Raw genomic sequence first — 13,098 nt, 5'->3', positions numbered from 1 at the left:
GTGGCCTCCAGTAATTCAGAAGGACAGCCAGCCATCTCTAGCCACCAGCAGTCACAGGACTGTAGGCTGGGCCTTCAGTGTCGTACCCATGGCCCCACCAAGTGTGCTTCTGTGCACTAAACTCATCAGGGTGCTGCTCCCCTTACCCCAGAGTGCTCCCCGATACCCCACGTCCTAGCCAGTCTTAGAGCATCAGCCTCTGACTGTGTTTCTTTAGTACTATCACATATGCAGGAGTCACACTACACATGGAGGGAGTCTGTGGCTGTGCTTAGGAGTGGTGGACAGAAGGTGGTCCTCTCTGTCTGAGATTCTACATTTGAGAATCCATATTGTAGAGTTGAGCCTTGTGTGCTCTGTACCGCTTGGGCCAGGACAGCAGAGATGGCCCGGGTGGCACTGTGCTCTGCCAGCTGTGGGGTTCTGAGAGTCACTGGGAGCAGAGTGAAGGTCAGGGTGGGTGAAACACACAGGAGAAAGCAGTGCAAGAAGCAGAGCTGGAGATTTATTGCAACAGACGTGGCCCGTGGCCCTGAGGTGCCTCCACCATGCTTGTTCCCATGGGGCCCTGACTCTGTCACCCCGGGGCCGGTCACACCTGCATGCAGTCATGCTTTAGAAGCTGAGTGGTGTTCTTCCAGGGGACTTCAAGGAGCTCAACGTTGCAGGGCAGCTCCAGGGGGTGGTGGGGCACAGTGGGGAGAGTGAGCTTGGAGCCAGTCTCCTTCTCCCAGCAGCCAACCCCCAGTCTGCCACATCTCTCTGTGACCAAGGACAATCATTGTCCAGTATAGAGAATGAGAGGGCCCTGTGTAATCCCAAGTCCTTCCAGGAAACTTCCACCACAGGGGGAAGCTCCAGCCTCTCCTTCCTATACCCCATGCTGGCCTTAGGCTGAGTCAGGATAGGTTTAGCCAGGCCCCTACCTGACTGTACCTGACTGTCAAGATGGAAAAGCCAGGGGGTCTCAAGGCTCTGCGTGGGATGTGGATATTATCTCTTAGTACACCCCTATGGCTGCGGGCTGGTGGTGAGGTCCACATGGGCTCCAGAGATTCTGGTCTTCTTATACCCAGGGTCAATACTTGATGCCAGCTGCCAGCCTTTCCCATTGCCAGTTAAGAATGGTGCTCTGACCTAGGGACTCAGACATGGAGTCGTGCAGGGAGCTACAGAGGGAACAGCAACTTGGCCCTTGAGGGAAACTGAGGCACCCATGCTCACCTTCCTGAAGCAGGGATAGACACGTGACGAGGGGCACCCAAGATGCCTTCTATATCCCTACCTTTCTAAAAGGAGAAATGAGTTATTTCACTCAAGGATGGAGTCAGTCAGTCTTTAAAATCTAGGCATTTTTCACAGCCGGGCGTGGTAGTACACGTCTGTAATCCCAGCACTTGGGAGGCAGAGGCAGGCAGATTTCTGAGTTCGAGGCCAGCCTGGTCTACAGAGTGAGTTCCAGGACAGCCAGGGCTATACAGAGAAACCCTGTCTCGAAAAAAATAAAATAAAATAAAATTTAGGCATTTTCAGTCATATATTTTACATTCATATTTCTTTTTAAAGATACTTATACATAAACTTTTTTTTCCTCTAGAGATGGGGTTTGTCTATATAACCCTGGCTATCCTAGAACTACATAGAGCAGGCTGGTCTAGAACTCTCAGAGCTTCACTCCTCCACCTCCTCCTCCGCCTCTTGAGTGCTGACATTAAAGGTGTTCATTGCCAAGCCTGACTCAAGGATGAGTTTTTATTGCTCTCTTGGTTGTCCCTGCATCTGGCATCTCTGCAGGGCCATCGCTGGTGGCGACCGCACCTTGCTTCGCACCTTGGACGTACCCAGTGTAAGCGTTGCAGCCCCCACTCCAGGTGGGCGACATATGTTACCTAGACCCAGCCTGGAGTGAGCTCTCCGCATACTCACGTCAGAGAGTTTCTGACTCGTCACCTGATGGTTAGAGGCTCAAATCTTGTTTTGTTTTCATGGTCTGTTTGTCTTGTTTTGATGTTCTGGGGGACTGTCTTACTCCAGAGCCCAGGCTGCCTCTCCAGCTCATGCTGGCATCATGGTCACACACTGCCACACATAGCACTCCTGGGGACGTGATTTTTGGTTTTGCTTTTATCTTATAGTTCTGCAATGCCACCAGTACACAGAACAGGGGACAGAACACTCATGTTCATGTTCTCTGAGAGGAGAGACCTGGCACGCAGGACTTAACACATGCTGGGTAACCGCTCTGTTAGTTAGCTACTTCAGAAGCCCTGCTCAATTCAATACTTAGTGTCACCAATTTTCTCCCCTCGGACCAGAAACTGTCACCTGCACTTACAAGCCCCTCGTCATCATTAACCTCCTTCTCCAAAGATCTGTGGTGACCTTGACTGATGACTTTCCTTTCTTAGCCCTTTGTGTCCACTGCATGCAAGCAAGCTCTAGAGCAATGCTGCACCCCCAATTCTTCGCAGAAAGCAGCTCCTTGGAGTCCTTTCTAACTTTACTATCGATCTAGGGATCCCTCAGCAAGGATTTACTTCTGAACATGGATGGAAGCAGGCCACTGTGTGGGACTGCGATCCTGGCACTCAAGACCTTAAAAGGCAGAATTGCCGTGAGCTTGAGGCCATCTGGGCTTTACAGTGGATCCCAAGCTAGCCAGGCCCACACAGCAAGGCACAAGCATAAAAATACTGAGAGTAAAAAAAGCAGTTTGTTTTGTTTTGAGACAGGGTTTCTCTGTGTAGCTCTGGCTGTACTCATTCTGTAGACCCAGGCTGAGTTTGCTCTGAACTACAGGTCTGGTTCACTTTGTCTGCTGTGGCTCACACTTGGAACCACCAGTCTGTACAGCAGGGTCTCACAGACTAGGCAGCTGTGAGCGTTTCTTAAAGTCCTGGTGCAGGTATTCAGTTTGTTACGGGCACAGTCCAAAGAATGGAATTGATGGCTCATGGGGTGTGTCAGTTTTGCAAAATAATACTCAGCTGTTTTCCCAGAGTGCTCATAGCAATTTACTCCCACCAACTGGGGACCAGTTCCTGTTGCTCCATTTGCTCAACCCTTGATATTGTCTGACTTGAGGTTTTGGCAGTCTGGGAGGCATTAGGGGCATTTGTTTTTCTGATTTCTAATCAATGTGAACCTTTCCATGCGCTTTGTGTGTATGTTTGTTTTGTCTTTGGGTTTTGTTTTTTGGGTTTTTTTGTTTTTTCAAGACAGCGTTCCTCTGTGTAGCCCTGGCTGCCCTGGAACTCACTCTGTCGACCAGGCTGGTCTCAAACTCAGAGATCTGCCTGCCTCTGCCTCCTGAGGGCTGGGATTAAAGGTGTGCGCCACCACTGCCCAGCCTCCCTTGGAGCCTTTCAGCTCCTCTACCATGTTCCCTATCCTGTTGTCCCCTTTGCTTTTTTCACTCCTAGGGACTGAACCCATGAGCTCATGAGTGCTAGGCACCCTACCACACAGCTACATCCCCAGCCTGTGTCCCCATGTGCGTATGTGTGTGGTGAGGGGTGGTTCCTTGCCTAATCATGTGGAGACCAGAGGAGGATGTGAGGCATCCTCCTTAATGTTTTCCACTCCTCTTACTGAGAGGCTCTCACTGAGCCTGAAGCTGTTTCAGCCAGGCTGGCTGGAGAGAACTCCTTGGACTCTCTCTGCCCTGACACAATGGAGTGATGGAACTAAAGGCACAAGCAACCATGCCTGGTGGTAAGTGGGTGCCATGGACTTGAACTTCCCAGCAAGTTTAGTTCCCGAGCCATCTCTGCAGACCATTTGCTCTAGGAGATGTAATCTCATGCACCCTAGACTGGCCTGGGACTTGCATCGTAGCTAAGGATGACCTTGAACTTCAGATCCGCATGCTCATATCTCCCTAACTATTGAGGCCATGGACCACCTCAAGCCATGTTCCAATTGGGCCACGTCACAGACGTCCTAGACTCCAGCTCTGCTATGAATTCTGGGTGGGGATTTGACTGATAAGTTTCTTTACCCACGCTGTGTTCATCTCATTACTCAGGTTTTAAGTTTCTAGTTTTTTAGACACCATCTTTTCTTTCTTTTCTTGAGGCAGGGTTCCTCTGTGTAGCCTTAACTGCCCTGGAACTATGTAGACCAGGCTGGTCTCAAACTCACAGAGATCCTCCTGCCTCTGCCTCCCAAGTTCTGGCATTAAAGGCGTGCACCACCACTAGGCAGAACAGAGACCACCTTATTAATTAACCTTCCCTTTATCATATGGCCATGAGAATCGTCTCATCTTGCACCCAGTCCTGTACTGCCATCCTTACCTTCCTGGAGAGTAAACATGCAGACCAGCATTTCACTTGTATAATCAAGCCATTGTTCAATGAAACTTTCTGTTGAAGGAATGACTATCAAGCAGGAACCATTGTTACACAGCACTGTACCTGCTCCCCACAACCCTCACCCGTATAAAGCTCAAAACGCATAGCATGGGTTACATGACACAGGAACACAGGCTCCCACACACTTTGAGCTCCAGTGGCTAGATTCTTAAAAGTTCAAGGACAAATTAGCTTTTCTTTTTTTTTTTAAAGGTTTATTTATTTATTATATGTAAGTACACTGTAGCTGTCTTCAGACACTCCAGAAGAGGGCGCCAGATCTCGTTACGGATGGTTGTGAGCCACCATGTGGTTGCTGGGATTTGAACTCTGGACCTTCGGAAGAGCAGTTGGGTGCTCTTACCCACTGAGCCATCTCACCAGCCCCAAATTAGCTTTTCTAAGCCCCAAATCTCTTACCATTCCAAAATAAAAAATGTAAAAAGTGCTTACAAAGATACTAGTTTCAGGGTTGGCTCACAATATGAGCTTGAAAACAATAGAAGTAGGATTTGGCTTTCAGGTTTAACCATTTCCTTCTTTTTTCTATGGTAGCTAGGCAAACAGCATAAGTCCCACCCATTCATTCTTCCCAAATGCTAAGAGCACATGCTATGATGACTGGCAGGTGACCTCTTACCCACATCCCATCCACCCGCTTCCTGGTACCTTTGACTCCCACTGACTTTCCACCAGGTGCTGCCTAGACTGACTGCTGACATCTGGAAGCCTTCAGCCTACCTGGCTCCCAGGAGAAAAAAAGCCAACCCACATTCTCTCCCACAATGTTTAGGAATTGGGACACCCAGGGCACCTGCCCAAGGCCCACATGGCTAGGGTGGCTCCCTCTTGGGAAGGGAAATGGAAGGCACCAGTTTCGGTCTGCACTGATAACAAATAGTAGACGTGTTCAGCCCTGGGAATACACAACTCCCCAGCCTATCTGCTCTCTGACACAGAACACCAAGTATGAAGGCCACTGATTTTATTAATTTAAAAATCTTTTATAAGGACAGTGACTGTTTTTGCCAAAAAAAGGAAAGGAGCCAAAGGGCATCCAACAGATAGGGAGAAGGGGGCCAGGAATCCATTCAGGAAAGTTGGTAACTGCTGCCACGGAACTGCAGGGGGAGGTGGAAGGGAAAGGCATGCAAGGGAAACGATTCCAGAAAGATTGAAACGCTGAGGGGAGAGAACTCCCCAGAGACCCTGGAGTACATAGAAGGTGAGGGTGACAACAGCCATCTTTTCCTTTATGGAGGACAGGGAGGAGCCCTGCCCTGCTGCAGACTCTGGAAACTGTGCTGTGGCTGGGGTATGAGGGGTCCCCAGAGAACACTACAAGAAGGCATCACACCATTCTCGAAGGCACCCAAAGCAGTCCCGGGACTGCTTGGCATTGGCACCACATGTATCCTTCAGCCATTCTCGGAAGAGGTCTTCATCTTTCCTTAGCACCAGAAACTGGCCAAGGACCACATAAGCCTGCAGAATAGAAAAGGGCATGTGAGCAGGGCGTGGTGGCGCACGCCTTTAATCCCAGCACTCAGGAGGCAGAGGCAGGCGGATTTCTGAGTTCGAGGCCAGCCTGGTCTACAAAGTAAGTTCCAGGACAGCCAAGGCTACACAGAGAAACCCTGCCTCGAAAAACAAAAAAAAAAAAACAAAAAGAAAAAAAAAAAAAAAAAAAAGAAAAGAAAAGAAAAGGGCATGTGGCAAAGTGTCTCACGAGCTAAAGCAACAGGACTGTCCATGCTGATACCACTCCGAAGGGGCCAGATCTCTGAAGCTAGGGAGGGCTAGGTGGTAAATACTTCAGAGGGCAAGGCCATTTTTTATTTTAAGACAGGGTTTGTTGCCAGGCAGTGGTGGCGCACGCCTTTAATCCCAGCACTCAGGAGGCAGAGGCAGGCGGATTTCTGAGTTCGAGGCCAGCCTGGTCTACAGAGTGAGTTCCAGGACAGCCAAGGCTACACAGAGAAACCCTGTCTCAAAACAAAACAAAAAAACCACAAAAAAGACAGGGTTTGTTCCTTTGTTGTCAGGGCTGGCATTAAACCCCACGGGAATCTTCTTAGCTCAACTTCCCAAGTGTTAGGGTCATAAGCACAACCCACTATGCCTAGTTTCATTTTCAAGACATTTAAAACACACAAAAGGGCAGGGGACAGTGAGCCACACCTTTAATCCTAGCACTGAGAAGCCCTGTCTCAAAAAAACACAAAAATGAAGGAGGCGCCATGCCTCCCCAGGTACTCCCCAAACATGTGTGGGCCTCACTCCTAATCTGCGTGGTACCACCTGTTGCCAACCTTCCATCCTACCCCTCCCTGGCATTTGCAGCACCCCCACACCTTGTCAAAGCCCCTTTCCTCCAGCCTCTTGCTCAGGACGTCACCAATCCCGGCCAGGCTCCCCACTGGCTTTTCCCCCATGGGCTCTGCCACGAAGTCTCGGTGCTTTTGGGAAGTTGTCATCGTGATCAGGCTTAACCTGGGAATCCCCCCCCCGCCAAAAAAAAAAAAGAAAAGTAGGTTAGGGCTGAAGACCACAACTCCCAAGGGCAATATCCTACGACAGCTACTGTGGCTGCTCCCTTGAGTCCCCCCAACCCATCCCCAGCTATTCGGAAATTTCCACTTTCCGTGGGTCCTGGCTTTGGGTATATTGGATATATCAGCTTGCACTAACCGGTGGCGCACCTAAGGCAACAGAGCGACTCCCAGACTCAGTAGTCAAGGTCCGCCCTGAAGCCCTCACAGCCCGCGACCCTGGCTACAGACACTGACCCCGTTGGGAACTAACACGTGGTAGGAACAGCACCCGGCTCTCGCCAGCCTCGCCGCCCTCACTCAGGCGGCCGGCCTCCTCCACGCCTCTCAGGTCCCGTAGGCCCCGCCCCGCTCCGAGCGCCCCGCCCCCTCCACGCGCCGCCACCCGGACACACCGCGCAGCGCCCCTCCCGCAGACTCCGGCTGCCCCGCTGCAAAGGCGCGCCTCCGCGATGGATTCCCCTCCCTCCCGCCTCTGCGCGCCGCCACCGCACGCCAGCCGGAGCACCACTCCGCTTCTCACGCTCACCGGAGGCTCCGGCTCTGGTAACGGCTCCTCGCGCCACTCGGCCGCTCCCGCACAGACCTCAAGCTACGAGACGGTTCCTCGACTTCCGCTTCCGGGTCATTTTATGCGCGACCTTCAAAAATAATCCCCAAATTGGGCAGGTCTAGCTACCCAGAGCCATAGAGTTGACGCGCAATCGTCAGCCGCGGCGTCCACGGGGGTCGCTGTTTTCCGGTTCCTCTCAGGAAGCCATCCGGCTTTCGATGGCTTTTGTTTCTCCAGCAGCCCTTCCGGTATGTGGGATCGAGGCCTCCAAGGAGAATGCGTTTTCCTGCCCCGCACTCGGAACTTAGGCTTGCCTCACTTGATGGAGGGAAGAGTTAAAGGGACGGACAAAGAGGGGGCGGGACATCCGGAGGGCCTCTGAGAGCCCCGGAAGCGCAATTCCCGGCGCGGTTTCCTCAGGTCTGTCACCTCAGACCCGCAGACGGGAGGGAGGGACAACGGAGGGTTGGGGCCGAGCGTCCAGACCGGCGCTACCGTCGGGGCCACCTGCAGGTCGCAGTTGTTTGCTCTTTGGTCTCTCGCTGTCGAGGAGCGTCGTGGACGAGCTGCTGTCTCCGTCAACCTGGAAAGCGGAGCGTGCTGGTGTGGCGCCGAGCCGGTGAGTTCCGTGGGCGGCTCTCGTGCTGGACGCCGCGTCGGTCGCTCCGTGCCTGGGATGTGTCGGGAGGCCGGCGTTGTGTGGCTCTCCTGCCTTGGGTGTTGAAACCTGGGGCGGAACGCAGCTCACTTTAGACTTCGCGCAGAGAGCTTGGCGGGATGACCGATCAGCCTGGGATCGGCCTGGCAGGGGGAGGCGTCGCCATCCTAACAGGACCGAGACGTAGGACTCAGGGCTTGCCCTGTGCTGGATGGTTTCCGTGATCTCGCCGGATTTACTTAGTTTTTCTTTGTTGTTGAGAGGGCCGGCCCCGGGCTCCGTGGGTTGGGATTTGAGTGTTGAGCTCGAAGGCTTGAGCCACCCTGACGTCTCAGCTGACACGAAACCTGTGTTTCCTGGTTTGGTTTGTTTTATTTAAAGATGTCCCCCATGGGTGGTGTTGCGATTGCCCTCGGAAGCCAGAAGAGGGCGGTGGATGCCCTTGAATTGGAGTTAAAGGTGGTTGTGAACCATCTGATGTGGGTGCTGGCTCATAGGACATCTCTCTGGCCCTTAAAGGTCCTGCTTGTTTGTTTTTGGTCTAGGGTCTCCCTATGTAGACTAGGTTGGCCCAGGACTTAACAAATTCCTGCCTACCTCTCCCTCCCAAGTGCTAAGAATAAAGATGTACACCAGCACCTGGCTAAGTCTGTGATTTGTTTTTCAATGATTTCATTCATTTTTTATGTGTATTAGTGTTTTTACCTGCATGTGTGTCTCAAAAGAGGGCGTTGAATCCCCTGTGGCTGGGATTCATTTGAGTGCTGGGAACCATACCTGGTTCTCTGCCAGAGCAGCAAGTTCTGCTGTCCCCTAAAGTGCATGTTTTTAACAGGGCGAGGTGGCACTTTTTCGTATAAGGCTGCTTGTCTTGAAAGCAGTCCTGGCTTCTAAGACTGGCATCCAAATAATTCTGGAAGAAGAGCTGACAGTCTGTGCACCCTAACAACCCTGGACAGAAACCAGCATGTCTCAGGCCAGCAAGAGGAAGCATGTGGTGCAGGAGGTGCTGGGGGAGCACATGGTGCCTTCTGACCACCAGCAGATAGTGAAAGTGAGTGCGGCCCGGTCTCGGGGTTCCCGTCCTCCTGATGCTCCCATTGGTGCAATGGGGTGTGGAAAGGGAAGGCTCAGTGAGGGTCGGAGCATGCTTGATTTAACTGATGAAGTGGCTAGTTCTCGATCTTTCCTGGACCAGGTCCTCAGGACTCCTGGGAACAATCTGCATGAGGTGGAGACAGCACAGGGGCAGCGCTTCCTGGTGAGCATGCCCTCCAAATACCGCAAGAACATCTGGATCAAGAGAGGTTAGAAGCATCCCTCTACAGTACGGAACCATGGCCTTGACTTCCTTCTCCATAACAGGAGTGGCTTTATCCTTTATCATCTACAGGGGACTTCCTCATTGTTGACCCTATTGAAGAAGGAGAAAAAGTGAAGGCTGAGATCTCTTTTGTGCTCTGCAAGAACCATGTCCGCTCTCTACAGAAGGAGGGTCACTGGTAGGATGGTCTTACTCAGCCACCCTCTGGCTTCTGGGGATAGATTATCCTAGCTAGGGAAGGGGGTGGGGAGTTATGCCGTCCCAGGAGGAACATTTGGAAACAGCTGTTTCACTGAGAGGGTTCTCTCTGCTCTCTAACCTGGCTCTTCTCTTGTCACAGGCCCGAGGCCTTCTCTGAGGTAGCTGAGAAACAGAACAATATGAACAGGTAAGGAGCAAGCCCAGGGAAGACAAGAAATGCAAGTTCACACCTTGGTGCCTCAAGGAGAAAGGGGAGCTTGCTTTTCTCGTGTAGAGAACTGCGCCACATATAATAGAATGGGTAGTTATGGGTATGGCAGGAAGGTCGCATGTTAAAATGCTGGCTTGGCTACTTAATAGGCAAGGGACTTTAGATGCATTTTTTAGTATCATAAGGAGGTTCTTAACTGGATGTGATTGGACATGCCTGCAGTTCTAGATCAGGAGTTTGAGACCAGCATGGTCTACTCATAATAGGTTCAGAGCCAACCTAGGGTACAGGACACCTTGTCTCAAAGACAAGCAAGAGTTCATCTAAGAGACAGGGTTAGACAGAGAGCAAGATTGCTTAGTGCAGGAGTCCTCGCCTGTGGGGAGGGTCGAGTGTCAGATACTTAAATTATTATTCATAAAAGTAGCAAAATTACAGTTAGAAAGGAGCAATGAAATAGTTTTACGGTTGGGGTCACCACGTGAGGCACTGTTAAGGGTCGCAGCATTAGGAAGCTGTCAGTACACCAGCTGTTAGGCAATGTGAGCGTGCTAGGTGTCAGTGCTAGTGGGGCGGCCTCCTCGCGAAACCCATGAAGGGCAAGCCTGAGTCTCTTTCTTTGACTGCATTTCCCTGTTTGCTGTTTCTCTAGAAAAAGCCTCTCCCAGAATTTATTTATTTATTTATTTTGCTTTGTTTTGTTTATTCTTGAGTCAGCATCTCATGTAGCCCAGGCTGTCGTCAGACTCAACCATCTTCTGCTTTAGCCATCTAAATACTAGGCATGTGCCACTACATAAGGGTTTGGGGCTCTTGGATTTTCAGAAACCCGTCAGATTCTGATTGTATAGTTGATGGTCCTGGTTTTGGGGCTCTAAATTAATAGATCTGGTTTCCCCGGAAGATGTCACCTATTCTTTCCTCCTGTTCCCACAGAGAGAGTCAGCCAGAACTCCCTGCTGAGCCACAGCTGTCAGGAGAAGGGTCCAGTTCTGAAGATGATTCTGACCTCTTTGTCAACACCAATCACAGACAGTATCATGAGAGCGAGGAGGAGAGTGAAGAAGACGAGGAGGAGGAGGAGGAGGCAGCCTGAGCCCCAGGACCCACTTCTCTACTTGCTCAGGGACTACCCCTTGGCTTTTCTGGGCTTGGACATTCCCAGGGTGCCCTGCAGATCTTTTCCTTTGGATGGGGACAAAGATGGCCCCCTTCTGAACTGACCTAAAAGAATTAAACCCCTGGTGGGTGATGACTTACACCGGTGTCTGAGTGGCTCTCTGTGGAGGGAAGCTCATGGTGAAGTGAAGTCTCTTTGGTGGTGGAAGCCTTGGTCACGTGTGGGTAGAATGGAAAGGAAATAGTTTGGCCCAACTGTGCTGCGTGTGTCTGATTCACAGTACCTCTCTGTACACTTTATGCCTCACTCTACGCTGTGCCTTACTGGGTCTTCCTTCATACCTGCTTATGTTTAGTAGTGACTCCAATAGTTAAGCTTGTTGTCCCTTATTGCAGCAGTGCATACTACCTGCTGCCATACAAACAACACCCATGCACCCCGTCTCTCTTCACCTCAGGCACCTGTCATTTCCAGAATGTGTCTGTGGTCAGGATAACCTCCTTACCGTCTCCTGGTTTTTTAATTTTTCCAATTTCCTCAGGGTATAAATTTCCTGTAATCTTGAGATGGTCTCTAACATAGGTTTGCTTGGGAATCACTGTATAGCCTAGGCTGATCAACTCGATGGCTGTCCTGCCCACAGGCATGAACCTGTGGGGCTCCTAACCTTTTATTAGAGGCTATTGCAACACCCTTACCCCTTGTACCTCAGCATCAAAAGGCCGATCGTGGCGACTCAGACCTCTACTCATGACTGCCTCCATTCATTTACTTACTCTCATTGCCTTAGTTCACAGGTCCTTCAGTAGCCCAGGTACTCATAAACTGCGAGCTTCTGTGAACTGTGTCTGTCCTCACTTGATGTGTCTGTCCTCACTGGCTATACACTGCTAGCATTAACCCAGCCCCTGCTGAATACCATGGAAATTGACCTCTCAGCTCAGTATTGCCTCTGCTGGTCATTTGCTCCATCCTACAGTGGAACTCTTCAACCCTGTTGCCCACTCCAAATGTGCACGTGCGTGTGTGTGTGTGTGTGTGTGTGTGTGTGTGTGTGTGTGTGTGCTTTCCGTGTGCACTTGCACTAATGGAACTTCTACTTTGGAGCCTTTTGTTTCTGAGGGATTTTGTTTTTCTGTTGTGGGTAGTTAGTTGAGTGTGGAGGCATGTATTAGCTTCATATGCTATATAGAATCTCTTATTTTTGAACAAGAAATCTTATGATCATACCCTCTCTGGCTTTCATTTATGTTCGTCATGTTTGCTTTTTGTGATAGTAAATGTATACTTGGGTATACACATGTATAAAATACAGATGTATATACATGGAAAAATAAACCAGGTGGGTTAAAGATGAACCTATCGTTAACTTCTCCGAATTTTTTTATGAAGAGTTCTTTTTTTTTTGTTTTTTTTTTGGTTTTTCGAGACAGGGTTTCTCTGTATCGCCCTGGCTGTCCTGGAACTCCCTCTGTAGACCAGGCTGGCCTCGAACTCAGAAATCCGCCTGCCTCTGCCTCCCGAGTGCTGGGATTAAAGGTGTGCGCCACCACGCCCGGCTTTTTTTTTTTGTTTTGTTTTGTTTTTGTTTTTTCGAGACAGGGTTTCTCTGTTCATTTTTGTTTTTGTTTAGTACTGAGCCTTGAGCACTTGGCACAGTAGACTGGTGTTTTATTGGTTTGGTTTGGTTTGGTTTGGTTTTTCGAGACAGGGTTTCTCTGTGTAGCCCTGGCTGTCCTGGAACTCACTCTGTAGACCAGGCTGGCCTCGAACTCTAGACTGGTGTTCTTAACAAGCTAGATCTACAGCTTTTTGCTGTCATTTATGGGAAGTAGAGAACTAACTTTTTTTTTTTTTTTTGGTTTTTCGAGACAGGGTTTCTCTTTATAGCTCTGGCTGTCCTGGAGCTCACTTTGTAGACCAGGCTGGCCTCGAACTCAGAAATCCGCCTGCCTCTGCCTCCCGAGTGCTGGGATTAAAGGCGTGCGCCACCACGCCCGGCTGAGAACTAACTTTTTAACTAGAGAAGTAGCCACTTGCTCCTAACTCACCCTTTAAAGGGCTCGTTCTTTTCTCATTGATAGAACCTTTTACATTTTCAGATGCACACAGGTACGGTTAGTC

The 13,098-nt window shown here is 50.4% G+C and overlaps 2 protein-coding genes across 3 annotated transcripts; one reads left to right on the top strand and one right to left on the bottom strand.

Annotated features, from left to right (window-relative positions):
* Positions 1–5,325: 5,325 nt before the first annotated feature.
* On the bottom strand, positions 5,326–7,548 carry Banf1 (barrier to autointegration nuclear assembly factor 1). 2 transcript variants are annotated; one of them, XM_021152183.2, is made up of 3 exons: positions 7,437–7,548; positions 6,710–6,848; positions 5,326–5,840 (listed from the first exon to the last, which is right to left on the bottom strand). In XM_021152183.2, exons 2-3 carry the CDS (start codon positions 6,830–6,832, stop codon positions 5,694–5,696), a joined length of 270 nt encoding a protein of 89 aa, XP_021007842.1. In that variant the 5' UTR covers positions 6,833–6,848; positions 7,437–7,548; the 3' UTR covers positions 5,326–5,693. The 2 variants fall into 2 exon arrangements, with proteins under 2 accessions (XP_021007842.1, XP_021007845.1); XM_021152186.2 differs by lacking the exon at positions 7,437–7,548 and adding an exon at positions 7,145–7,198.
* Positions 7,549–7,806: 258 nt separating this feature from the next.
* Eif1ad (eukaryotic translation initiation factor 1A domain containing) lies at positions 7,807–11,115 on the top strand. The gene is made up of 6 exons (XM_021152181.3): positions 7,807–8,079; positions 8,954–9,172; positions 9,317–9,425; positions 9,512–9,620; positions 9,783–9,830; positions 10,791–11,115. Exons 2-6 carry the CDS (start codon positions 9,086–9,088, stop codon positions 10,948–10,950), a joined length of 513 nt encoding a protein of 170 aa, XP_021007840.1. The 5' UTR covers positions 7,807–8,079; positions 8,954–9,085; the 3' UTR covers positions 10,951–11,115.
* The last annotated feature ends 1,983 nt before the right edge of the window (positions 11,116–13,098 follow it).

This window comes from Mus caroli, unplaced genomic scaffold, assembly GCF_978045245.1.
Source record: "Mus caroli unplaced genomic scaffold, Mus_caroli_1 scaffold_20, whole genome shotgun sequence".
NCBI lineage: Eukaryota > Metazoa > Chordata > Mammalia > Rodentia > Muridae > Mus > Mus caroli.
The sequence above is the reverse complement of the archived record's forward strand: the minus strand, read 5'-3'. Positions and strand labels throughout refer to the sequence as shown.